The 27,375-nt window shown below is 40.8% G+C and overlaps 1 protein-coding gene across 7 annotated transcripts in view; it reads right to left on the bottom strand.

Annotated features, from left to right (window-relative positions):
- LOC109985260 (connector enhancer of kinase suppressor of ras 2) overlaps window positions 1-27,019 on the bottom strand; it is a 31,466-nt gene extending 4,447 nt beyond the window's left edge. The window contains exons 1-20 of one of the 7 annotated variants that reach the window (XM_029277662.2): window positions 26,761-27,019; window positions 26,523-26,657; window positions 21,938-22,101; window positions 19,535-19,737; window positions 18,160-18,265; window positions 17,240-17,281; window positions 17,017-17,136; window positions 14,549-14,608; window positions 14,359-14,427; window positions 9,481-9,627; window positions 7,882-8,015; window positions 5,506-5,714; window positions 5,220-5,309; window positions 3,502-3,695; window positions 3,327-3,375; window positions 3,038-3,216; window positions 2,882-2,955; window positions 1,685-1,756; window positions 1,374-1,441; window positions 61-161 (exon numbers count right to left, since the gene is read on the bottom strand). In XM_029277662.2, coding sequence (XP_029133495.2) covers window positions 61-161; window positions 1,374-1,441; window positions 1,685-1,756; window positions 2,882-2,955; window positions 3,038-3,216; window positions 3,327-3,375; window positions 3,502-3,695; window positions 5,220-5,309; window positions 5,506-5,714; window positions 7,882-8,015; window positions 9,481-9,627; window positions 14,359-14,427; window positions 14,549-14,608; window positions 17,017-17,136; window positions 17,240-17,281; window positions 18,160-18,265; window positions 19,535-19,737; window positions 21,938-22,101; window positions 26,523-26,586 — 2,145 coding nt within the window. In that variant the 5' untranslated portion in view covers window positions 26,587-26,657; window positions 26,761-27,019. Of the gene's footprint in view, window positions 1-60; window positions 162-1,373; window positions 1,442-1,684; window positions 1,757-2,881; window positions 2,956-3,037; window positions 3,217-3,326; window positions 3,376-3,501; window positions 3,696-5,219; window positions 5,310-5,505; window positions 5,715-7,881; window positions 8,016-9,480; window positions 9,628-14,358; window positions 14,428-14,548; window positions 14,609-17,016; window positions 17,137-17,239; window positions 17,282-18,159; window positions 18,266-19,534; window positions 19,738-21,937; window positions 22,102-26,522 lie in introns of all 7 variants that reach the window. The other 6 variants (XM_029277664.2, XM_029277661.2, XM_029277663.2 and 3 more) reach the window with 6 other exon arrangements.
- Window positions 27,020-27,375: the final 356 nt, after the last annotated feature.

The following is a 27,375-nucleotide window of genomic DNA, read 5'->3' as shown; positions in this document are numbered from 1 at the left end:
AAAAAAGGAGAACATTTTCCCCTTGAGGGGAAATGTATCTTTTAAAACTGTCAGACTCACTGAGGACGCTCTGGGAAAGGTGTCGTAAGGTGGTGGTGGACTGTCCTGTTTGGGCATTGATGGCATCTCCATGTCCTCATGATCACTCTCACTCCAGTAATCTGTCATGAATGAACAGACTGTGTCATGTTATTCATTCTACAGCAAAAAAAATAAAAAATAAAACTCTTTAAATTGCTGCAGAAAGGAGAGATTTTACATAACCATGTGGATAAAATACAGTTGCACTGTGCTTTAGAATATTCCCGACCTGGATGTAAAGTGGATTGGCCGAGGCTCATCATGGATTATGCGACTTTAGAGCTTAAAGAAGACATATATTCATGTACATTTTATGACAGATTTTGCTTTTTCCCTGCTACATCAGGTCACAAAGATCAGCTCTGTGTATGACTAAGTGTTCAGAAAGGTGTAGCTGCAGCGTTGGTGTGGTGTAGGTGTGAAGTCCGCGTCTGACTGCTGTTGAGGCTGAGTGTGAAGAAGGATGAATCTCATAAGTGAGAACTTCCTGGTAAGTTTTCTGGAGGTGTTATGGGTCCAATTTAGAAACTTGTCTGTGCAGGATGAAGCCCCCTCTTCATCAAACCAATGACAAACCTGATCACACCCACCGCCCACTTTTCTGCAGTTTCTAAGTAGGTTAGTTACATTATTTCCTGTCCGTTTAAGGATGCCAAAGAACAGCAGAATGTTTCAATATCAAGCACGCCTTCATAAACTAGCATTTATATTCAGCTCGAAGCAGAGCTGTTGAATCAGATGTGAAGTGCAGGTGAAACCAAGGAGAGGTGTAAAAAGGAATCCTCTACCACTGATCTCAAAATGTACTGAATTCTTTCCTCCAGGACTTGGGTTTTCTTGGTTATTGACTCAAATCACATAATTTGAGAGAGATCTGCCTTGATTTTAAATTTCCACAGCTATTTGGACAGAAAGCTCATCATGTGTCAATCATTATTTCAAGAACACACAATTTCTTGAGACATATTAAAACGCTACATAAGGTATAATGAAATGTCATGTGCTTGTTGTGTATTAAAGTCACAGAGCCTGCAGCCTTCAGCTCCCTGTTTTCTGCATGTATAAGACAGAGCTGGAGGCAAATCATGTGATAGCATATTCAAACCAGGGTTAGTAAAGACAAGGGAAAATAACTATCAATGCATTCATCATTACTGAAACAGTTATACACGATTTCTAGATTTAACATGGTGATTGTCCCTGTGTTTAAGAGCTGTACACATTTGGACAGGAGAGACCTACAATAGAGTCTCCTTCGCGTGAACATCGTCAGAGTGTGTGACTAATCTCACCTTGGTCATGGCAAATTTTCTCCTGCTCCGAGTATCCTGCCACAGCCATACTGAGACGACTCAGCCACCTGTGTGGGAGAGTCACAGTCATGACGCACAGCAGTTCGACATCCATTACAACATATTGGGGTTGTGTGTGTGTGTGTGTGTGTGTGTGTGTGTGTTTGAGCAATCTCTTTACATAACTTCTCTGCTGTAAAGAGAGTTGGCAGTCCAGTAGGGGAGGGTTCAATTTCCGGCCAGTGGGTGTTTAAATGTGGCTGCACATGTGGGAGTTTACAGCATAACTTATCACAGCCTCATTAACTCACCGGGACATGTCGTCTACGTTTTCCGCCGCAAAGTAGAAGGTCTTTATCTTCGGATGACAAGCCTTGAAAGCACTGAAAGGGAACCGAGGGTATATTTAATCATATGTAGGCACAGGAGCAGGGCTGCAAAGCCCACATTAACATGTGAATACCGGGGACTGTCAAGATAAACTGGCACCAATCACACATACAGTAATTCATACTAACACAGAAAAAAAAAAAAACAGCAAGACCTTGCATTAAAAGATAAACTAATTCTGGGAGCTGTTTGAAAGTCTGAGTCAGTTTACTGTGTGTGTGTGTGTGTGTGTGTGTGTGTGTGTGTGTGTGTTTGTGTGTGTGTGTGTGTGTGTGTGTGTGTGTGTGTGTGTGTGTGTGTGTGTGTGTGTGTGTGTGTGTGTGTGGGTGTGGGTGTGGGTCTGTGCGTGTGTGCATGTGTGCATGTGAACAATCCTGCACGGAGACGTTGAGACAGAAGTTGAGTGGCAGGATTAGGAGGGATACATGAAGGTAAGCCATAATGATGAAACACAACACCCTCATAATGAGTTTTTAAAACCGAGAATTTGCTTGCATCAAGCCTATAAGTTAGACTTTTGCATATCAAATGTGCTAAATGATATTTTCATAATTTGGCTGCATAAAGTAGTTTATATATAGTTGATTATAAGAACTGTGTAAATCCATATACACATTGTCTGTGCAGGATTGGTTTCAAGAAACCAGTGATGATCCTGATCTGACCCACCGCCAAAACTGAATGGACTTCTAGGTAAGCTTCTCTAGATATCACAAAGTCTAGTTACATTACTTCCTGTCTGTTTGTAGGAAGCAAACGAATATGAAAAGAACAAGTTCACCTTCAGTCTCTAAAAATAGCATCTATATTCAGCTCAAAGCAGAGAGGCTTGAATCCAACATAAAGAGGGGTGGATCTTCTTTGTGATTGGATCTTTAAAAGCTTGACGATAGTACTGCGACCTCCTGATGATCTATGTTTCTAAATGTTTTTTTTATTTATTTACACATCTATAGACTACCGTTAGGCTTAAAACAAAAATACTTTCGGGATTTGTGATACATCAAAAAACAGTTTTATAAGGACTGAAATGTGTTCACCTCATATGTTACAGGTAAGATACACACACTGGGTTGTTGTTGGTTGATTTTTGTGTCCGGTTGAAAATCAGTACTCACTACTTCCTTCTGCATTCAGTGGCACGATCAATCTTAAACTCTGGTAGGCTGACGAAGCCCTCTGCCTTCTCATCCTGTGGAGAGCAAGAGCACAGTGAAAGTGCTACATCTTGTATGGGCGAAATGTTGAGAATTAAAAAAAATCCACATGCTCACCTCCTCATTCATGTACCAATACAGGCATGTGTCTTTTAGGATGAACCAGTACTTCTTCCACTTCTGTGAGAAATACGTTTTAGCATCCTTCTTTTTCCACAGCCAGCCCTCGCAGTCCCCCTGACCCAGGTCCCTGCAGGAAATCCGACGCTTGCTGATTAAAGGCAGGGGACTTCCAGCTGCAGGTGTCAGCAGGGGAGCAGAACCGGTGAAGGGGTTAAATAACACACGCCTTGTATAACATCTGCTCATGTTTTGGTTTGAGTGAACATGAGCACTCTGCTCCTACCTTTACTTTTCTTCTTTGACCTTGATAGCAGCGAGGATCTTTCAAACACCTGCAAAAAAAAATATAGAAGAATAACTACATGCCGGGGATCCTTTTTTTGTGTGCTATTTGGCTTTTTATTTTTATTTTATTTTACAGGGGATAATGTCAATTTTAAGATACATATGTGACTGACATGGTAGAGGGAGGCAGAGTCTGAGCTGGATGTAGACAGGGACACTTCCATCTGCAGGGCAGGGACGAGCGTGTAATGGGTGGGGCTGGCTCCTCGCTCTGTCTTCCTCCTGTTCTGACTCAGGCTGCGTCCCAGCAAGAAGTCATCCCCCGGGGCTTTATCTTCACTCGCGAAGCGCAGCAGGGAATTCTCTGCTGGGTCACAACAGAGGGAAACTCAGTACCGCACACACGTTCTGAATTTAAAGACCATTACTTAAATGTATCTATAAAATGACTGAATAAAAAGCTAGATGACATGACAGGACCCCAAAAGTGAAGCCCAGCCCCCCTGCTGACTGGCTGCAGTATATCTCTTAAAGCCCTGCTACTCCATGTTAAGAGGTCAAACTAGAAAATCAGCTTAATAACTTTTTCTCAAACATGGTTTCTGCCTTTAAAAAAATGGTTATCATTATGCTGGTACATGTCCAAGTCTTCATTTTTCTTAGAAGGTAAGTTTTAATTAGTTATTTGATTCTATAAAAAGTAGTCAAATGCCATGATTCACAGCTTTGTTGATAAATTAGGCGTCTGTGTGTATTCGATTGACAGAGTAGGAAAAGGAATTGAGCAAGAGAACACTTAAAAAACAGACATTGAACTTTACTGTTACTGTGAGTGTCTGCTTAAGACCTAAACAAGAGTCTGTACTGAGTTGCTGTTTTAACGGCGTATGAAATGTGTTTTTTTTTTCAGTTGGTAGAAAGGTCTGGATGTCAAAACCATGGTAGAGTCAAATGCCCCAAATGAAGCACAAGCGCAAAATATCAGCGCCTGTCGTGGGCGGCACTTAGGGATTATTTCTGTACAACGGAAGAAGACGCATCATCCATTTTATACAAAGTTAATGCAAAATAATTGACAGAATTCCCCAAAATGCGTCTGAATAATGAACAAAGTCATAATTCTCATCTATCTTTGTTAATGAATCATCATATATTAGTTGCTAAAATGGTTCGTGATCAAACTTTGTGTGATCTCCAGTTGGATCAGTCAGCTGTCTGTGATTTCATGATGACTCTCTGAGATCAGTGAATGCTGATTTTTCAAAAGACTTCCTATTTGAAAGGCATTAATAATCAGTAAAAAAAAGACTGTTGTCAGGCAGGAGGCCCTCAAACTTCCAAAAACTGCCTCTTGTAGATAAATATAGCTCCATCACTTTTTCTGGAAAAAAAAAAGAAAAAAGCCCAAAGGAGCAACATATCACCATCGTCCCCAGAGGAAACAAACACATCACTCAACTCTTTCTTTGAGACTGAAATAAAGCAAATCAGCCTACTCACACTCCATTTACCACCTATTCTGACAGTCCCCAACAAAATGTGAAAATCTCTGGGTGTATTTCTACTGTTGCCAAAGCAACAGTGTACTTTTTATATCCAAACAGAGAGAAACGGCGCAGCTGAGAGCGAGAAGAAAAGGATGAGGGGAGAACAGGAGCAGAGCTAGATTATGAACATATGCAGAGAGATGGAGGTAGGAACTGATATCCAGCATGTTATCAGTTTTGACAGGCCAGCTCATCCTTCTACTTCCTGGCTTGGAGATCTGAGAGGGTGAGAATATTATAAGATATCAGCCCACTCACCTCTTCTCGCTCTGTCCCTCTCTGTCTCCCTCCTTTCTCTGCCTCCCTTTCTTTTTTTTTTCTCCCTCCCACGGCCTCCCACTCACCTCTCCTGCTCTCTCTCTTCATCTTGGCCAGGTCTTCATTGTCTCCCACCCAGTTGTATTCCACTGGCATGGAGATGGGCCTGAGCCTGCCTGGAGGAAGGAGGAACAGTGAATGTCAATATTACACAGCTGCCTACACACACATTCTCATAAACACACACACACATGCCAGAGAGACGCAGACGTCTAAAAAAAAAAAAATAGTCTCTAGAGCGTACACATGTCACATTGGCTCGTGGCTCTAATAATTTCAGCAGCGAGTCTTCAGAAGAGATTCAGGTCATACCATAGGTGGGGGTGGGGGTGCTGCCCCTGCGAACTGATGACACCTCCTGGTTCTGGTCATACTCGTAGCAGTACAGTATTGTGTCTTCCTCCACCAGAGGAAATCGCCCACGACACTCCTGATCCAGGTAGGAGTTTGGTGACTCAGATCCCTCGGCGACATGGACATCGGATTGAGAATCATCACTGGGTAGATTTCCCTTGTCGTCTCTGTGGTAGCAAAATTAAAATGTCAATGACGGCTTGACTAATATGAGAGAAAATGCCTTTAAAAAAAAAAAAGGCTGTGAGTAAGCTGCAGCTCTGCTGTGAAGCTGCTGCCACTAGCCATTTCTCTTTATATTGGAGTTTGCGCTTGTTGATGAATGTAAATAATCCAATGTTTGATCAGGCTTCATCATCGATTTCATTCAAACTAAATTTGGATTGAAATTATAAACTAATTTCTGGCAGTATTGAGTTTTAAAAAAGGTTGACATACTCTTCCCATGCAGACATAAAATCTGTATTTACAAGTGTGTTATTCCTGTGTCAACATGACTGGGGCGGTAGTGGTTTTCGAGTGCTCCATGTACAGAGGATACAGTCCCAAGTGTGCGGCCAGGGTTTAAATCCGATCTGTGATGCCCCACTCTCTCCCCACCTATGAATCTATCCACTTCTCTGTCTAATAAAGGCCTAAAAAGCCCCAAAATAAACATTTTTAAAGAACATTACAATCCATCTTCACTGTCTATTTGTGCTAAAACCTACATCTGGCTCTTGGTAAATATAGGCGAGCTTATTCTCCCATCTGAAAAAAGCAGCAGTATATGACCCATGCCTGAGCCATGCTGTTTGGATCTCTCCTTGGACAGTCTAACTGTACTAAAAGAGTCCACCATCAAGTTCTTAAAGCCAACATCTGCACTCTCACATGCTCACAGTGACACCTAAAATAAACTGATAACAGGCAGGTATAATATTGACCACAGATGCTATCTTAGATTAGCTTGTTAGCATGCTATCTTTTAATTAGGATTAGACACAACGTACAGTAAGGGATGATGGTAGGCAGGGGTGAAAAGTAATGAATTACATTTACTCAAGTTACTGTAATTGAGTAGCTTTCTTGTGTATTTGTTCTTCATGAGTAGTTTTAGCATTTTTTTTTACTGAGGAGCAAAAATACACCTGTTGGCCTTGTTTTTAACAGATTGATGTTGTCACCTTTTGGTCTCAAGGATTAATCCAAGTGAACAGTATTTATATTCTAATGATTATAAATGTTTGGACAAAGTTCTATGGTAATCCAGTTCATAGTTGCTGAGATATTTCATTCTATATCAAAGTGGTGAACATAAATAATTAAATATGAAAATTCGATTCGGTTCACGTTTAGTCTTACACACCTAAATACATTCACCATGTGCATCTAGGCTACTTGACAGACATGATGAATGCATTTATCTCCTTGTCAAACTGTTGTGAAACAGACCTTTTACATTTTACAATATTCTAAATCTTTCATTGTTTGCTAGCCTTGGTTGCGGTTGTCTTCTCCATTGTCTTTGTGGTTACAGTGCTACACTTCTATTTGTGTCACCATCACAAAAGGTCAATCATTGGTGCTTCATGAAGCCTCTGGCAGGAATGAGTATGCTTGTCCTTTTCCCATGTTCATCATCACATGTAAAAACATTGCTCTCAGTGCTTTAAGTGGTGAAAATCTCTATACTGTATGGTATCGCTTAATATTTGGTAAAGTTACAGTACAGGTGAATTTGTGTTAAATGTGTAACTGTGTAGCGGTTTTCACATACGCCCCCCTGAAAACTTCAGGACAATTTCAGGTGGACTGCTCCTAAAATTCTCCTGACCATGGCACCTCACAGCGAGAGACTATCCCAGTCAGATGTGAGGGGGGACAGGGGGTCTACTGAGGCAAACGTGCCGCAAAAAGAACAAAGCAAGTGGGCGAAGCAACAGAATCCGCTTTAAGGAGAATATTGGCTTCATATCAATGCTATGTAGCAAAAAAGAGGAGAACATACTGGCAAACAGAAAACATAATGCAGCAGTTTCATTACATGCACCGATATCACACGGTCACATGTATACAGTCTACTGTCCTACGCCGAATGCGGAGAAGAGAACGTCACCACCCCCTCCCACTCACTCGAAGGGAATTCTCCTGATTTTATCTTGCTGCGTTCTCACATCAGCTCAAGAAGACTGCTTGCATAAAAAAAAAATATGAGGGGTCTGGCAGGAGAAACTCCAGATAAAGTAAGAGTGAAAAATTCAGTAGTTTGCGTTCACACATAAGGCCCACCCCGAATACCTCAGGAGCTTTGCAGGAGTTTTGTGTTAGTGTGAGCAAGGCTCATGCGTTTACCTTGGGGTGTAGGGTTCAGCAGGAGGAGGGGGGATGTAGAGGTCCTGCAGGGCACAGCTACTCCTCCTGGATGGTGTGCTTAAAGTGCTGGTGGGGGTGGCCACACTGCTGCTGGGGCTCTGAGGGAAGATTGGCTGTGTATGAGTGAATGTGTGTGTATGTGTGTATGTGTCAGCGTGTGCAAAAGAGAGAGGGACAGGCGGACAGGGAGAAAGAAAGAGAGAGAGAGGGGAACAGTTATAGGAATTGACATGTTGAAAATTTGAAGTTTTGCAGCAATTGTCAGTCAGTCGGGGAACATTCGTTCGGCTCAGAATGAGCTACACAGCATCTCGGGCGTGAAATGAGCAGCACGCTGCACGTTTCTGATGCTCCAGTTCTAAGAAGTGCGCGCAGGTGAGTGCACGGTCTAGTTTTTCCTCTCATTCATGTCGAGGAAAAACCTGCAGGATAGCCTGCATGTTCTTTACATGGAGAGAGATTACTTCTTTTTTTATGACACATTTTGTTAAAAAAATACGTACAAAATGTGTTTTTAATTCCTATCTTGTCACATTTACAATCAAATCAGTTGGCTGCAAAATCATCCAATCAAAAGATGCCTGTTTTGAGGAGATAAAACATGGACTTCCAGAAGAGCTTGAGAGCTTATTTAATAAGTGAGAAGAGAAATTCTCGCAACAACAGAATACTAATTTGTCACTGCCTAAACTATGCAAATATGTTGCATAACTCACAGCTGACTAATATCACAGATTTATAATCGGGTGAAGAACTCCATCCTAAGACCATTATGTGTGTCAGAGTTACTGCGGGGCTTCGACTTCACAACCTCTTTTAACTTAACAGAATGACGTCTTAATTTTAGTCACATCTCAGAACAAGAAAAATTAAAGCTTTATTTTTTTCCATTTTCGGCCTAAAAAGAAATGCCAGCAGGATACAGAATTTGATTTAGGTGGAAGAGAAGAAGAAGTACGAGGATGTGATGTGAAGGGGGGGCAGGAATGCTTTTCAGGGCCTCTGGGGGGAGAAAACATTTTCTCTGGCCAGGAACTCAAAGAATGGCCGAGAAACATTAATACTCATCCCTCTTATTTCCACCCATTCTGGCTCCAGCACAGGATCCTAATATTGTAATTGGCTTGGCCGAAGTAGGACAACAGATGCCACTGAGGGCTGAAGTGTCAGTATGTGAATGAATGTTGTTGAAAAACCTTCAAACAATAAGTAGAAAATTGTGGTATGAAAACGAGGCGGACGCCATTTAAACGATGCCTGCAAAATATGGGTCAAACACATATAGCATCAACGGCTCATAGCTGTAGAAAAGCAAGTTTTTGGCTTATGGCTCTTGTATTACATCGCATCCTACCTCCATCCTACTCATCTCATATTTTTGGGCTATTCATAGTCTGATGTGGGATTTTGGTTAATAGTAGCCAAAGTCTATGCATTATTATTTTTAGCACAAGCAAGGAGGCACAGAGATTAAAATGTAACAGTTAAATTGCATTACGCTACAATACAAATATAAATATGTGGACAAACACAAACATGCATAATCTCAGTGGCGAACAAAGGCAGTATCCATCATACTTGCAGAGCCAACGGTTTCCATCTCATGTTCTTGAGAAGAGCAGGGGTGGAGGTGAGCGTGCTTTGCGGGCGTTTCTTCAGCGTCAGGGTGACACCTGCAGGGTCCCCACGCAACAAGTTCACCAAGTTCTTCAACTGCCAACCCACCTATCAAACGATGAAAGCGTGGTGAGGGTAACCTTGAGTTACAGGCAACCATATGACTCATTACTACTTTGAACGTGTCAGCATAAATGTCTAGTTAGTTATCAAACTTAGTGTGTATTAAGAATGTTGTAGCCTCTCGGTTTGGAAAGCGAAGCCCACAGAAATGTCTCATGCCTGCATTATTTCTAACGGCCAGTAGGGGGCAACAAAACTGGTTGTTAAATAAATAATTGGATTCAACAAAAACAGATGAAATAATGACACTAAAGCTTACTTGATTTATTACTTCAGACAACATTAAAACATGAGTTCATCATATCTATACTCAGTTTGAAGTCTACTGAATAGCATTATGCTAAATTTGTAATCAATGCTACCACCATGGCTAACTGACCACTGTTGTACCGTTGCCAGATCGTATCACTTCCATATAAATACACCAGAATCGATAAATGTTGCCCATAGACTGTTTATAATATTGGACGAAGCCTGAGTGACATCACCACTGGTTACTGCAGGGGGCTTTGGAATCCCGTCAATGGCAGTCTCCATGCTGGAATTGCTGTCTCACCCTAACTGCAGCCCCAGATGGAGGTTTTTGCACTTGCGCATAGGCTTAATTTTTCAACACCGGAGGTTGCTGCTCGGTGTTGCCAAGCACCTTTTAATTCTTTCCACTGTAACTTCTACCCTCAAACTTTCTACAGCAGATATTCAATTCAAGCAAAATATCTTGAATTATCCGTTAGAACATTAGTTGTGTAAAAAAGCAGTTGCGCATGAATGACAGCACAGCACAAAAAACAAACAAAACACTCACATATCACACATCAACATCCAAAGTGCAATCAAAGAGCACTGAGTGAGTGAAGCTTGTAAGCCGTAACAAATGATGCATGACAGATCAGCAATAAATAATGCTAACATGTCTAATATGGCTTGAAAATGAGGAATGCAATGGATGACTGTTGACAGTTGGAGAGCTTATGAATAAGTGGAAAGATCTTTTGTCAAAAGTCAAAAAGGATTTATCAGCATGGTCACCCACATATAGTAAAATCTGGCTCCGGAAAACTAAAATGTCAACAGACAAAATGCCAAATGCCAGAAATAATGGGTGTCATCAACTCGCTGCATCAAATTCTTGCATGCAGTTTATCTTATCTTTTCCTCTCTCGCACAACGATTGAAGCACGCTTCAAGCAGGCTTTTAACTCAAGGTGCTGATTGGGTCCTCGTTCCAATAAAACGTGGATCCTGACGGTTTGAAACTGCAGAACAAACTGCAGCTCTAAATTGGGAATGTTGAGTGCAGATAAATCACCAAAGGGCATCTTGTACACCTCCTGTGATGTTAATCTGCAGGCGCTGTCGTGGTGTGCTAAGCCCCCATGTTGTACTTTGTGAACAGCTGCATGCCTTGTAAATACTCTTTAACCCAGTTTTGATGACATTTGACACATAAAACATCCTGCCCAGAGAAACACTGACTACTGAACCAAATATGCCAGGTCCAGTTTGGGGAGAAAATATCCTCTATTGCTTGGAAGGCTGCACTGACTTTCAGTACAGCTCGCGTATTCCAGGCAGCCTGAGAAAGCGGGCATTTTTCAGGCACTGACCTAGCAATCACCATGTTCCTTTCCAAGTCATTTTTCACCTTGACAGCCGTTACACAGAAATGTTCACAAGCAAGAGTGCATTAGAAAGGCAGACAAGGCAGAAACACACACTGTTATAATCCAAAACCTGCTTTGTTCTGTGATGAAGAGATTGTTTGTCTGTGTGTCTGTGGCCAAAAAAAAAGTTTATTTAAAGCAGGGAAACACCCCTTTTTTTTTAACCCATCTACTGCTCTCTGTGAATTAAATGTTTAGGTCTATAAGGTGTTTCTAATAAAACAGAATGCCTCTGGTTTCTTCATTTTGTTTCTGCTCCTTCAGGAGATGCTGGTAGACCCTTTTCAGGGTTAAAATTTACTGTCCTGCATGGATCTTTTTTATGGGTATGAAGCCTTCCCTGTTTATTGACCTGCACCAGAAATTCAATTTGTCATTGCTGCCTGCGGTTATTTATTTCGGACACAGTGTCGTTAATTTTTTACAGCCTTTTCGATCCTTTGCTTGTAGGCACTGGACTATTTGTCTGTTTTTTTTCTTCACTTCAGGTGTTCTTAGATGATTCTATATGTGTTATCATATTCAAAAGTTCATCACAAGGCAGATTTTGCCTCTAAGGATTTGTTCTCTGGCTGATGTAACTCTTTTGCCTCAGCAGCCATTCTTACATCTGCTTTTCGATGAAACAGACGCTCAAACCCAGTGAACTTTGGTCTGTGCTGGCCTTCTCCCAGTGGCCTTAATTATAGATCCTTGAACTGTTTCAAGCGCTTCTTCTTGCCTGAATACTATTTTTTAAGCCCTGACATTTGTTCTACTCTCTCTTGGCTTGGGTCTTTTTTATCTCTAGTGTTCAGAACACTACTTTTCTACTTGTGTTTCTCATCATCTTGCAGGAAAAATTGACCTCAACACGTTCACTTTTTCTCCTTATATCTCCAAAGGTTCCATCCATGCTGATGATCCCTCATTATCCGTCAGGATCAACCATCATGAAATTGCAATTTATTATATGGCCAGAGCAAATTAAGCATATTAACATTATGTAATCTTTTCATGGCAGTCATTATGAGTGACAGTTTAGCTTGACATCAGCAGACACTGAGTTCACATATTTCTATCACCCACTTAAGCTGTCAATCTAACTCGGCGACTGCAGCAGCAGGAACAATTCCTCCACCACCACCACCACCACCTCCCAGCATCCACCAGTGACCTCTGTGACTGCATACTGTAGCTGTTTCACACTACAGTACACACTCATTAATTACAGTGAATACAAATAGTTTTACTTTATACCATTTTACCAGATAGTATACAAGCAATGAATGACTCTCAATCTTTTGACTACAAACATCAGTATAAAATGCAAATATGTCATTAGTAACATAATTATGTTTCTTTACATTAAGGTTTTTTTTTTATCCAAACACTGTTGTTGTGCATCACTAATGTTATAAATTACAACTGTCCTGTTCCTGCTATAAGCGGCAACATAGTCTGTGAAGCAGGTCTATAGGTTATGTATTGTTTCACACGAGGAGCACGCACAGACACCACCCTGCTCTCATTTCTGTTAGCCTTTAAACTAATGGCTTAAAAGTGTGATGAAGGAGTCTTTTAAACAGACTCAGCTCTGTATTTGTACTTATTCTCTGTAAAAAAAAACAAAAATCTGCATCCACTGGTTGAGATGAGTGACTGAAATGAACCTGACCTGAGCTGTGTAATTATCATACATCTTACTGTTGCACACACAGGCAGCAATTATTTCAGACAAAAGGGGGGCTATATTTAAACTGTGAACAATGAGAAGTTTGTGCTTTTATTTTCACTGAATTAACACAGTTCTATGTGCACATTAGCAGAATAAAGGTTTTTGCAGTTTTAGCTTAGCAGAAACAATGAATCAACATTTACTTGTTCTGATATGTGCTCAGCTCTAAACCCCCAATGTTACAATAAGATGGATAAACTAGCCTTGGTTACGAGGGGTTTCACTTTGCTGCTTTAATTGTTCAAATCCCCAATTACAGCCCAGCCAAGGACTGTGGTTGCTTATCATGTTGTCCTCCATCCAATTTTTCTTTGCTTCTCTGTTGTGGTTTCTCTTTTTAGTGTTTAAGACATAAATCAACATTTAAAAAAAAAACCACTTATGGTACTTACAACAAAGGAAGTTAAACTTTTCCTCAAGCTCCAGTAGATGTGCTATGACGCATTTGCTGACATTTTCCACAGCCATGCAATTATCACCATTTTTTGAAGGACTAATCCTTAAACAAGTGTGTTTATATAGTCAATATAGTGTTTGTAATTCTTAAAAGACGACAAGGACATATGTATGTAAGGACAATGTTGACATATAATAGCCTCATCTCTTCACTCTGTCAACTTGACTTTGCATCCTTGCAAAGCTTTGTTATAGCCTCTCTGGCTGCTAGCTATCAACAATAATGAAAATGCTCTTTAGCACTAAAGCTCCAACATATTATTTAGAAGACTGCTTTGTAGTGACCACAAGTTCCATTTGTAGGCAGAATAAAAGAGGAATATAAGGCATGGCAAAGCAAGTTCATTTATACTAATCTCACATGAAGCATTTCAAGGTGAGAGAGAAGGACAGAGTGAGTGAGTTGTCCGGCTCTAACAGGCACAACACAACTAGCTTAAATATGAGCACCACGTCTATCAAGCACAGTCTGCACACATCCTGAGACGCAGTCATACAAATGCAGAAAAAAACATGTGTGCGTTAATGATGTTTGAATACTACCAACAGAAATCACATCAAAAAACATGTTTTCCATCTAATCAACTACCTGCAGGCCGACACTTCAACAATAAAAGGGTCCAGAAAAGCTGCAGTGTCTCACTGTGCATACTGCAACACAGATATTACTGCATACACATTGACAGTATATAAAAACACATTCTGAGGCCAGAGTTTCCTTAAGTTAAAAAAAAAAACATATAGGAATTAACCAGACATTTGAATTAACAATCTGCACATGGAAAAAGCAAAAATAATAATACAAATGATATGCAAATTCAGCCAGCAAACAGGAAAAAGACATGGAAATAAGCCAGCAGGCTATTAATGATGTCTTACCACCGTCTGATGATTGACCTGAATGACTTCATCTCCAGCATGGATTTTCTTACAGCGGTCAGCGAGGGACTGATGGATACACAGTGAAGAAGAGTCATTAGCTGCTGCTCACTGTGATACAACAACCTCACTCTACATAATACACATATTAGGATGTGCATATGTTAATACAAAAAAGGCCTGTACTCACTCCTTCTGTTGTCCCAGTGATGACATGCAAACCATCATAAGTTGATTTGATGTACATTCCCTGTGGGAGGATAACAGGGGTATCAATTATAACATTACACAGCAAACTCTGACAACACACTCGTTTAGAACAATGCAACTCAGCTCAGCCACGCAGCTGTTTGCAGAGCAGATCAGGGTCATAGCTTATCTGCAAATCTAGATATTTGTTTTAATCAGCTTGGATTGTACGAATGGAAGGAATTTCAATTAATCTCACTCTTTCCTAACAAGCAGTGAAAGATGTCTGTGTTTTTCAATCTGATCTTAGATTTGCATGTTCAGGAAAAAAAAGAAGTGAAAAACCCTGCAGAAAGGTTCTTGAATATCTAATAGATGTACTTTTGGAAAACAAGCAAAGCACAATCAGATTTTATGCCACGTGGTAGTTCCCACTCATATCGTCCCTCGAGCACAAGAGTCAAACATGAAGGATTATTTATCGAAAGGAAATCGGGTTGGTTTGTTGCAGGAAAAGTTTTCACTAAAATGGGTCCAAAGTGTATCACAAAGACAAAAACAAGCACACACACTCTCTCTCCCTCTCTCTCTCTCTCTCTCTGTCTCTCACCCAGACACACCATAACAAAAACAATTGCATGAGTACTTGCTTTCTTACACACAAACACACAGATACACAGAAGCAGCATGCCAGTCTTCAAGTGGAGGGTAAGAGGTTTATTTATAGGCCACTCGGCCCACTGTTGTGTTCAGGTTTCACTGAACGGATGAGAGAACTTCCATGTCCCCTGCTGGCATGTGTGTGTAGGGGGGGAGGAAGGAAAGGGGGTTGGGGCTTTTTATCGTGGCCCCGAGCAGGGCGCTCGTGCCTGAGTGTAGGTCAGTGTAAAGATGGAGTCCAACAAAGGGCTGATGGCTGATCTGAAACAGAGACTGTGATTTGTTGCTTGGAACTGTTAACATTTAAGTATTTTGTATTTTGCTCATTTCTAGCAGGGCAACATTTTGTTTTCATGTTGCTTTTTGTCAACTGACTCATATTCTCAGCGAAGTCCAGTTTTGGGACAGCTGCAGTGAAGTCTCATATTTACTGGAGAGTATAGTAGCTGTACATAGTGTTTATTCTATACTTAAACATTCTCCTTTGTCCAACAGATGAAATGATACACATGCTTCAGTTTAAAGAAATGTTTAAAGAAAAGAAAATAAGCAGCCACATCTCTCAAGAAAAAATACAAACTCCAGATATTCTGGATAGTCGCTAAAACTTATTTGTGTTGACAACATTAACATGAGACATAATGGAAAGGCTTGTTTCTGAAGGAATGGCACACTGTCTCAACGCAGTGAGTGAGCACAATCAATAGAAGTCACTATGCCTACATTGTTCAGGCTGAGTTCACCTGTCGGGGTAAATGAGCTAATTTATTTTTCTATGTAATAAAGGTCAACCAACCCTTTAAGTAACAGGCCTGGTACAGAAGCCATCATGGTGTTTGAATCATAGAAGAAAGAATCAAAACTGTGATATAACTCCAAGAACTAAAGTAGAAAGAATTAGTACAGCCAGGTGTGGGGCAGCTGCGTTTTGCAATAAGCAAGAAACATGCTGCAAGATAGTTTGCTGATGCTCGATTTGAATCCGAAAGAAGTCAATATGCTGTCAGAGTCATGCTGTTTTCATCTCTGAGTTGTTTTCCACCACCATCACCAGCAACAGCAGCAGCAGCAGTAAAATGATTAGTATGAACATTGTACTTTACTTTTTAGAAGCCTTGTCTCGTGTGTTCATTTCCCCAAACCTGGAAAACAACATAACACCTTCATTCTTTTCTACTACAATAAACTGTGTAAAGATAGAAGGACACGGAGAGCCTGCTTATATGCAGGAGCGTCATGTGTTGGGGTTTGCTGTTGGGTTTGTGTGCTTCTCACAGATTGTTGTGTTTACCAGGAAGAAGAAGGATATGTGCAGAGTGACGCTGTTGAGTAAAGAAAAGCCAGCAGCATCATTTTTGGGAGTTTGGTTCACAGCAGCGACACAACATGTCTCTGAATGAGTATCTCCATAGATTTGATTATAACAAAGAAATCCTTATTATTATCAGGTTACAAGCTATCTGGATACTGTTGGGGTTTTATTCACAATTTAAGTACTGCAAGAACTTCAGGGATAATTTACATGAAATGTTGTAATACTTAGAAGTTATAGTAAATGTGCTCGGCCATATTGATCTTTAATTGAGAATGTAACCTAGTATGAGCAATAACTACTGAAAATATGGATTATCGTATGATAATTATCTGCTGTTATTTTATTTTTTACATGACTTACCCATACCAAAAGCTTTTAATGTTTTATCTTTTTACTTTGAATGACTGATTTTATCCTCAACAACTGAATGACTAATGAGAAACATTCAAACGATTAGAGTTGCTCTTTAAGTCTGGCTTAGTATTTTGTCTTACCAGTCCTTCTGTTGATTTGATGTTGGCGAGCTGCACGACCTCCAGATGTGCAGCCTGGGACACCATGGGGTCAGACGACAGGGAGATGATGTGGTCGCACACTCCGGACAAGGTTTTACACTATGAGGGGACACATATATTGTGGATGAATACAACATGAAAGAGTGTGCAGATTTCAGCGTCTCTGAAAGTTGATGAAGGATTCAAAAAGTCAACAACTCACCACATGCAAGATTTTGTTTTCTGTTTCATACACCGAGCAGTCCTGGGGAACATTCAGAGAGCACTGTTACCTCAAGAGAACGTGTCAAAATGGAGTTATTATTGGCATTTCTGCTGTAGGTGGATATAAGCAAAAACCGAGCAGCTTGGCACCTATAACCCCCAACACTCCCACACAGCCATGCACAAACAAAAAACAAATGAATCACCACTGCGGAGGCATGTCCCTCTCTTTCTCCCTTTCTCTCTCTCTCTCTCTCTCTCTTTCTCTCTGACAGTCTTCCTCGCTCGGTCTTCTTTTCTCTCCTGATCGCCCTCTTTCACTCCCACCTTCAATTTTTCCCACTTACATTTTTCTCTTAACTCCACATAAACATTATTCTCTGTAGAGAGAGAGAGAGAGAGAGAGAGAGAGAGAGATCCTAGAAACGACTCAGTGCTGTTATTTTCTGGTCATCCAGGGTGATCCAGAGCTTACTGTGATTGTCAGCATCGACAGGCTACAGAAAATGTGAAAATCTGAGCTGTGGTAAGTTGCTGCATATTTAGTTTGAAAAACATCCTGACATGTATTTCTTTGGCTGTGAGAAGTCGTGCTTGAATGTCAGCACAAAATGATGAAATCCACTTGAAATACTTCTTATAATGACTGATGGTTTAAATTCATTAAACTAGAATAATAAAGGCTGACATTTCTTTGATTTCATCTCAGCATTGAGCTGGCCCTAAGAAGTTATCTGTTAATGTTAATGACAGTTTAACAATTATACTCTTTGCAGAACTGAATTGTACATACATGACTTAAAACCAAGACATATTATACGTTATCTTGGCATCACTAAAACACTTTCTTTTGTCCTGTATTTGACATAGGTATACATTTGTCCTTGGTGACTACAGAATGTTTTTGAATGGATATACCTGTTGCACGATTGTAGTGAGCTCAAGACACAGCTGGATGACGTTGTTTCTGGTCACGGAGTAATCTGCCACCGCAGCAAAAGGAGATCTGAAAAAGAAGGAGCACCTGGAATGAACCATTAGATCATTCTTCCTCTGAGACTAAATCATTGGTAAAAAAGTGGGAACATGTCTAAACACACAATGTCTACCTACTACAAGACACAAATAGAAGAGTTAGTGTGTGTAAAGTCAGATTTTAGAGAACTACTTGAATGCTCCTTGCATACACAGTATAACAAATAAAATACGAAACAATATGAATGCAGCTACAAATAAGGATATTAAACAGTGACACTCATCAGAGAATTATAAGCCAAGACCGTGTGAAGGTTAAATACACACAGCCTACAATTCACATTCAATTTTTAATTTCCACAACTCTCTCCCACATTAAGCATGCCTCCAGAGTCAGAGACTACAGAGTGTAATTCTGTCAACTACGACGTCTTCAAACATGAAGATGAAACATTTGATACTGAATTTCAATAAGTGTCGATGTGTTGGATTATGTAGATGACGATTTTTGGAAATGATACAGTGATTCGCTCTATTTCTTTTGAATGCTGTCTGCTTTGAACTTCCGTATTCAGCGAAGACACACACACACACAAACACACACACACACACACACACACACACACACACACACACACACACACACAAATACACACACAAACACTAGCAGACGCAAACACATTGGCAGAATCCCACAGAGAAGGAAGGGATAAAGCAACATATAAATAGACTTGCTCAGTGCCTTTTTGGCCATCTTGTCAAAGTCTCCTTATATAAAGCCTTTACTCATCTGTTCTTGTCAGCTCATTGGGTATGGACATGACATAAAGACAAAACGGGTCTATATGTGCTAAAAACACAGTGAAATCCCTGAAAACACACTACAGGAACCAGTGAGTGATGCAAGTTCAAAATACTGACTCATTCCTTTATAAAGACTTTTATATATATTTAATTGGACCAAAATGCAAGGTTATCATTTTTGTTGGAAAGGATTGCACTTTAGGGCCTAGGAAACTTTTATCAAAATTTGGCATAAATTTGACGCCATATTTGACAAAACCAGTTCTGCTACTGTAGCATTGTAGGTCAGAAATGATCATGAAAATTTGGAGATGTAACGTCCGGCAAAAAAACTTGAATTCATGGATTCTGTGGAAACTAGCATAAAAAAAAAAAAAAAATCCTCTGTTAGTTTTTTGTTCAGTTGGGGGCATCATATGCGTCTATTGTGAACAGCTATGTCTGTGTTTACATGTGTACAAATCTGTCTACACATGCTTGTAAAAGCATAGGTACTTCTTTTTGCAATTCTCACCTGTCCAGCCATGCCAAAAGGCTTTTGGCCGCAGCGATCAGGTCGACCACGGAGGTGAGAAAGTCGTTGGGCAGCTTGCGCGTAGCTCGGCCGTCATAATGTCCGCTGCGCCGCCTGCCTGTGATGAAGTTCTGCAGGTTCTTGGCAGACGCGTTGAGCTTGTGCGAGAGCGTCTTCAGATTCTCAGTCTCCAGCCCGTAATTCTAAAGGAGAGAGGAGAGAGGAGAGTAAATTCATTTTGTTTGACCAGTTTGTCTCTGTTTGTTTTAAAGCAATGCCTTCCAAGAATTTCTGCGGTGTGGTGCTTCTCTGTAAATAAAAGAGCACTGACAGAAGAGCCAACCTTGTGTCACTACAGAGGATGCTGCTCATATGAGAAACGAGTGAAGAGGACTGAAACCAGTGACCCATCCACCCATCCTGCTCCCCTCCAGCTGTTACTTTGCATGTGCAGAGAAAGAACAACACTCATTATCCTGAACACAGAACTGCACGTGGAGGCCTGTGGGCGTCGTCACGTCACACTTTCTTGGGAAAGCACGGCAGTAGCGCCACTAATCATATTTAATACAGCAGCGCCGGAGAGACTTTCGACTAAATCCCAGTTACATAAGGAGCTTTGGGGCTGAAACCCCCGCTACCCCTCGTGCGGCGGTGTGGGATGAGAGGACTTTAGATTCAGATTGCATCTGTGACCTCGGTCCAGTAAAGCTCCATCCTCTCTGTCTGTGTTTCTCTCCAACACATCTTCATCTCTTTGCCACCCTCTCTTCATCACGTCTACTTCTCATACATCCTGTTGCTTCTTAGTATCTTCTAAATGTTCAGCTTTAATACCACTTTAAAATGATATTTTAAATTCATTCATCTTTCAAGTTAAGTTTCAAACAAAAATACCAAATAGTGGCTGATTTCAGCATATAATAAAATATAATAAGAGGATAGGCTGTCTTTTTCTGTTTCATTTTGTCATATCAAATATTTAGTGACGTCATATCAGGCTTTTATCACAGCAGGCATTTCACCCTTTTTTCTGACATTTCATCTAACAAAAGACCATTGACAAATAAGCTGCAGATTCTTCAATAAATATATGAACTGTTAGTTTTAACCCCTTTTGATATATATAGTCAACTTTCACAACTAACAAACCACGACATAAGAGAAATATAACGGGGCAATGAATAATTAAAGAAAAGGTTTCCAGATTTACTATTTTGTACATGATAATGCAAAAAATTATCTCTCCAACCGCTTATGCGCATCCATATTTAAAAAAAAAAACTTCTAATACTGATATGCATAACATAAGGAGCTTAAAATGTGCAATCACATGTTCAACGTTATGTGCACTGTTTGCAATGTATTTTTTTCTGTGAAAAAGAAAAACTACATTTGCAACATTTGCATCATGTGCTCTTTTTCTTTTCTTCGTTTTTGTTTTCTGCTGCTGCTTAAAAATGTTCCTGTTGTGGTATAAGGACTGGGTAATCTTAGGGGAAAGGGGGAATATTTATCAACAAGTGGAATAATATGAAAAATCTGATAAATGCTATTCTCTTGGAGAAAAAAGCTCCATACTAAACCGTTTTTTTTTTTTTTTTCAGGATGTTGTATGTATTCAGTCATTTTAACATTGTATGTACATAATGTATAAGGATTTACTCTGCTTCACAGGGGAAAAGTGTGTCCTGAACTGGAAGTTACAACACAATGGTTTCTCTCACAGATCCTGCCGACCTGAATCGCTTGGTGACACAGATCTGAGGCTGCTGATTTGTTACCAGCTGTATTAATATTAGCCTTCCACTGTTTTCTGCAGCATGTTAACTCAATCATCAGAGACGCAGTACGCCGTGCTGACACACACAAAACTTGTTTTTTTTCTGAGAAAGGAGCAGAAATCAGTTCCAGAGGAGTCTTTAATCCACGTCAGCACTAATGACAGCACGGAGGCTCGCCTGTAGAGGCAATCCCAGCCAGATTATTAACTCTGATAGACTTGCTGTGATGTTTGAAAAATTAGTGAAATTCAATCAGTTTCCCTGTTGTGAAGTTTGAACCCTTTTAATATCTTTGAAAATATTGTGTTAATTTCGACAAAACACCAAATATTCACTCATTTCTAAAAACATCTTTGATTGATTAAGAGACTTTGTTTAAGATAACTTTATACAGAAATACATTCAATAAATCATTATCTAAAGAGTCCGTTTTTCAGGACCTAAATAATTGGGTGTTATAGTTTGTTTACAGTAAATATTTTGTTGAGGATCTAATCAGTTTCTAAGATGAGGACGCCCAAAATGTGGGATTAATGTTTCATCTAACACTAGTGCTCTGGGACTTTTTGAAGTGAAAACACGGTTTTGTGGGAAGACAGAGTGAGAAGTGTGGACTGACCAGAGCGCACAATAAGTCCACAGCCTCCAGGATGAGCTCCTGGTGGCCAATCCTGGACACTCCCAGATCCTCCAGCTCCTGGTGGGTGATCCGCAGCAGCTGGTCCCCCCCTACTTTCTCCTTCTCGAAGGTTTTGATGTACTGCTGCAGGCAGTCATCCAGGCCTGAGAAAAACCACACAAGGACGACAGGAAAACTTTTAGGACAGCACAACAACAAGGTGAAAGTCTTATTTCCTAGTAGCATCACACTTCCCGATTTTTTCGTCTATTTGCATAATGTGTTCTGATGGAGCTGTTTTTCTCACCAGAATCTGTGCTGTAAAATCTCTGAAGTGTGAGCACAGGTTGTATTTTGTTATGTCCCAAAGTGTGAAACAGTCTGTGTGTCAGAGAAGAAAAACTGACAGGTCCCCCCTCCTCAACAGTCCTGAGGTGCATTTAAAACTAAAAAGGGATGTCGTGCGTCTGCGCTTGGCTTCTTTTACATCTCTCACTGCAGCAGCAGGTGTGAAGTCGCTCAGTGAAGCAGTTGATGAAGAGCAGCAGAGTAAAACAAACTGACTGATTCTGCAACCCCCGTCTGAGTCGGTGGTTTGCACTGTCTAAGCTGAGGTTTGAAACTATAGGAACTGTGCTAACATATACATCAATATAGTGTACAAACACCAGGACCTCATGCAAAAGAATACAATCTTCAACAAGAGCATCACAAACGACGTCGATGGATTTTAAACTGATTCTTTGTGTGTCACCAGACAAACTCTACACACATGGTCGTGTTTATTTCATTAGAACTCTTTATGTGCTAATGGCGCCATGTTCTCCTTATACAGATGAAACAATGTTCATACCACATGCATTGTGTCATGTTACAAACACCTAAAAAGCCACTTATTTTCATTCACATGTATTAATTAATAATCAACCATCCACACCTCATCCATACACCTCAAACATTTACAGACTTACAGTAATGGGGTTTAATGTAGCCTAATGACTGGTGACTGGTAAGCAGCACAGCAAATTCATTTATTTAATCATTTAAGCATTCAATACTTTTCATTTTGGGCAGTTTACTTCTTTTAAAATGACAGTTAATCTGATATTTCTTTAAAAAAAATCTAATAGACTAGGTATTGTTTGTATCAATCCAGCTTCCACTCATTGATACACATATAGCTGGATGTCACTAGTAAGTGCTCTGAATGCTAACCTGCTATCCTTTTACCATCAGAGACACAGAAAGTAGCCTTTGTGAGGCTTTTCTATACACCCGGTCTGTTTCCATCTTCTCAGTGGGAGAGTGGGAGAGGACACACACACACACACACACACACACACACACACACACACACACACACACACACACACACACACACACACACAAACACAAACAAACACGGACAACCCTTTGCTCATCTCTCCTTTTCATTGCTGTGGACCAATCATGTACATGTGCCTCAGTGCTGTGTCTGAACCTGATCAGGCATTCAGACCGAGTTCAGCTGGCAGCCAAGCGGTGGAGAGGAAACATAGGGAGTTTAGCGGTTTTGCATAAAACTTAAAGGCTGAACTAATCCGCCTCTTTACTTAGTTAATTGAGACTCATTATGTCAATGAAGTATTTCCCATGTTTCCATAGAAACCATCAAGCAAAAGGTTTTTGGCAGGGAATCTCTCTCTGACTGCAGGAGCAATAAAGAAATAAGCAAAGAAAGGGCATGCTCCACAAAGTGACTGCTGCTTTTTTTTTGATTCAAAAACTCCCACAGAATTTTACATTTCACATCATATAGCACTATTTTAATGGGACGTTATAGTGTAGAGACTCACATCAAAGAATGAGACAGCTATATAGACTGACATGCTTTTTGTATGAATGCTTGAAGTTTGATGATTCCCCCCTCTGAAAACGAAATGCCTTATCTTATTTCATAGCATCATTTCCCAGAAAGCCCTTTTCGGTTGGAGTCTATTTCACTGATTGCACTAGGTAATCTCCGCTGCATCAATGTTCCTGTCCATTTTATGCTCGGCTCAGATTATCAGGCAGGATGAAGAGAAATTAAAAGCGCAGCTCTGACACATCCTGATCTCCAAGCTCGATAATCCACTGGTAATGTGAGGTAAGAGAGACGTTTAAGACTGTTAGCGTTGTAAGAAAGGATTTATGCTTAATCTGACCTGTCATTGGTCACTGTGAGTGATGTGTGTGTGTGTGTGTGTGTGTGTGTGTGTGTGTGTGTGTGTGTGTGTGTGTGTGTGTGTGTGAGGGTTGGTGTGCAAGAAAGAGCACAAATATGAAACTGATATACTTTTTTTTTTAAAACATGAATTATGATAATGCATGAAGTCAGGAAGAGAACAGAGATTATACTAAGCCTGAGCATTTGGTCTGTGCTTCAAAAAATAAAATCAAATTTATAAAACAATTCCAAAATGCAACAATCATGCGTTTGCTCAGCTACCATGAAAAAAAAAAAAAATCCTCATCAAAGCTGGATTTCTTTCTCTTTTGTGTTGACAATCTCCTCTTTAAAGCAGCTTTGTCACAGCTGGGAAAGGGCGTCTTACGCAAACAAAACACTACCCAAGACGAGGATGGGGATAGGGGGGTTGGAGAGCGGGAATGTTGGAAGGTCACAGGGCGCCCCTGTTTGGCCTCTAGTGACATCACAGAGGGGTTAAGCTAATAATGGAACTCTATAACGGCAAAACGGTGCCAGTCTTTAGGAGCAGTGAAGGGATGTAAAATAAGAATGAAAACCCCCTCCTCCTCCTTCCTCCTCCTCTCCTCCCCCTCAGTGTCTCCCAGTGCCACTCTGTCCCTCACTTTAAATTACCATTACCGGGCTCTGGGCGCAGAATCGTCTCTGCTCCACTTGTCAGATGTGGGACGCTGAAGAGCCCTCTCTCTCATATCCAATCTCCGCTTCTCGCTGCCTGCCTTTCTCACTCGCGCTCTCAGCTTATTTACACATCTTCCCAGATCTCCTGTGAACTGTTGTGGTCGTTCTGTCTTCGCTTTTTCTCCATATCCTGTCACCCCTGAGTCTCCTTTGTGTTTATAAATCCTCCATGAAGCTGTTCACATGCATTTTCTGTCAAAAACAACCCGTGTTTCCAGGATTCAGGTACAATTTGTAACACACGACTGAGACTCAGAGAGGTTCGATCTTTGCCATCGTAATATGTCTGAGCCAGCAGAAAGGGGCCTTCAGGCTTAGAGTTATGAGTAAGGATATGTGTGTGTTTGTGGGTGTGTTCGTGTTTGTTGAGGCAGTAAAGACGTGTGTTTCGTCCAGAGCATCTCTAAAGGGCTTTGGCCTGTCATGTGAGCATGCGGCTCTATACGAAACAACATACAAAAAACAATTACAGCACTACAAACAAACAGATAAACATTGCAGACTGTGAAGGCATTCCCCCTCCTGAGCTGAACACTTCCCCTTACGGTTTGTATTTGATAGCAGCAGACTAACCGTGGTAATTACTTTGCAATGCAAACAGACAAAATAATGAGTTATCTTTGCCCTGAAAGTCTCCTGATAGGCTTGTGTGGGATATACAGGTCTTTAGGGGGACTGAATGAGCAGACAGAACGTCTCACAGAAACAACAGCTACCAAATCAAATGCGTGATAAGACTTAATTCATGTTGACAACTTCATATTCAATCTTGCCAACTGGAAATAGCCCATGTGTCCAGGCCTTATGACATCAGTTTTCTTTCTAAGGTTGACCTTTGAGTGCCACATTTGATGCTTTAAATGCACGAGTATGACCAGCTCCTTTCTCTGCAGGATGTTCCCAAAATTTGAAGAGATGCTGAAATTTAGATTAAAAAATGTTTACGTCAAGACTAAATTAGTGTAAATGTGTGTCTTGAATATAAATAACTAGGTGGGTATAACTTTCTAATTCAGTGCACCATAAGGTTTAAAAAAAAAAAAAAACCTATGTAAGCCAGGGTTTCATGATGCTGTTGCAAGTCAGCTGTGACTTTTTAATGACTTGTGCCATCATATGTGGATGGACAATTCGCACAGATGGCTGCACAAGCTCTTAAATCGTACACCAAGAAGGCTTTTTCCTTTTTTCTTTTTTACACAATACACATTCAAACCTACCTCTTTTAACTTTGAACCCGTTATTCCCAAACACAACCTCTGACCCCATATCCTCACAGAGGGCTCGTTTTTAGTGTGCAGGTTTATTCCTGGATCTCCGCGGCGTTCGCGTTAACAATAACCGGAGGACACAATGGAGCTTTTCAACCTGTTTAGCGATATTTAAAGACGTAAAGGATGTAAAGAACATATTGTCTTGAAAGGACAAGTCGTATGTGTGTCGTAACTGCCTGCCTGGGAATCGATGTATTGATTTTCTGTTGTAATTAAAAGCCTTTAAAGCGTCGCGCCGATGAGGCAGAGAGCCCTGAGGCTCAGCAGGTGTTTTTTTTTTCTCTCTCTCTCTTTTTGCATCTCGAGTGAATCCGAGTTCAGATGCATTCCGACTCCCCATTTCATTAAATGCAAAATATGCAATGCATTTTGCTGTTATTGTGCTTGAAGCCTCCCTTACCTTTCATCCAGTCCACGACTTGACTTGAGCTCCACTTGCTTACAGGCTCCATAACCAATGCCATGTTAGAAGTTTGTCTTGTTCACGCCTCACAAAAGAAGACAAGAGCCCTCCCAGCAAAGCCCACTCCCGCCTCTAAAAGCAACAAAAAGAAAAAAGAAAGAAGAAAATAAAATAAAAAATAGAATGCAAATCTAATCTCCCTCGATTGTTTTGTGCTGGGTGTTTACAAACAAACCGAGCTAGGTCCAAAATGTCTCTTTGAAGAGCCTTAGTGTTGCCCAGCAGACTTAAGCACATTCCTGTGCTGTTTGCTCGCTTGAAAGAGATCTTTACTTGTCATTCATGTCAGGCTCAGTGGCGCTGATGCTGCTGGGTCACTGTTGCCCGACCCCCCCCTTCCAAAATACATCCCAGTTAGCATCCAGAGCAGAGAGAACAACGCATGGACTGTCACTTCACACTGCTGTCTGGGAAGGTTGGGTTCGCTCTGAGCATCCTCCCTCACACACAGACATGGAGTCACAGCCCTCACCGTGCGGAGTGTGTGTGTGGGTGTATGAGGGGTGGTTTGTGCCACAAAGAGGCAGAACTCTGAGGAAGAGATGCGTCTTAATGGCAGTTAATTAGAGTCCTGCAAGTAGCCCTATACTAACTCTACTGTGGCACCATTACTATTTCCTGAAGTTACTTTTTCAGTAGCTTAGTTCTTTGATTTATTGAGTCGTGTGGCACCTTCCACAAAAGCTATTATCCAACCAAAAAGTTGAAGCCCAGTCGAGCTGGCTGACAAAAACTGTTAAGGATCATGTAAACATCACCATCCATATCTGGTGTGTGTGTGTGCAGGGAG

Source organism: Labrus bergylta, chromosome 14 (genome assembly GCF_963930695.1).
Source record: "Labrus bergylta chromosome 14, fLabBer1.1, whole genome shotgun sequence".
NCBI classification, from domain to species: domain Eukaryota; kingdom Metazoa; phylum Chordata; class Actinopteri; order Labriformes; family Labridae; genus Labrus; species Labrus bergylta.
The sequence above is the reverse complement of the archived record's forward strand: the minus strand, read 5'-3'. Positions and strand labels throughout refer to the sequence as shown.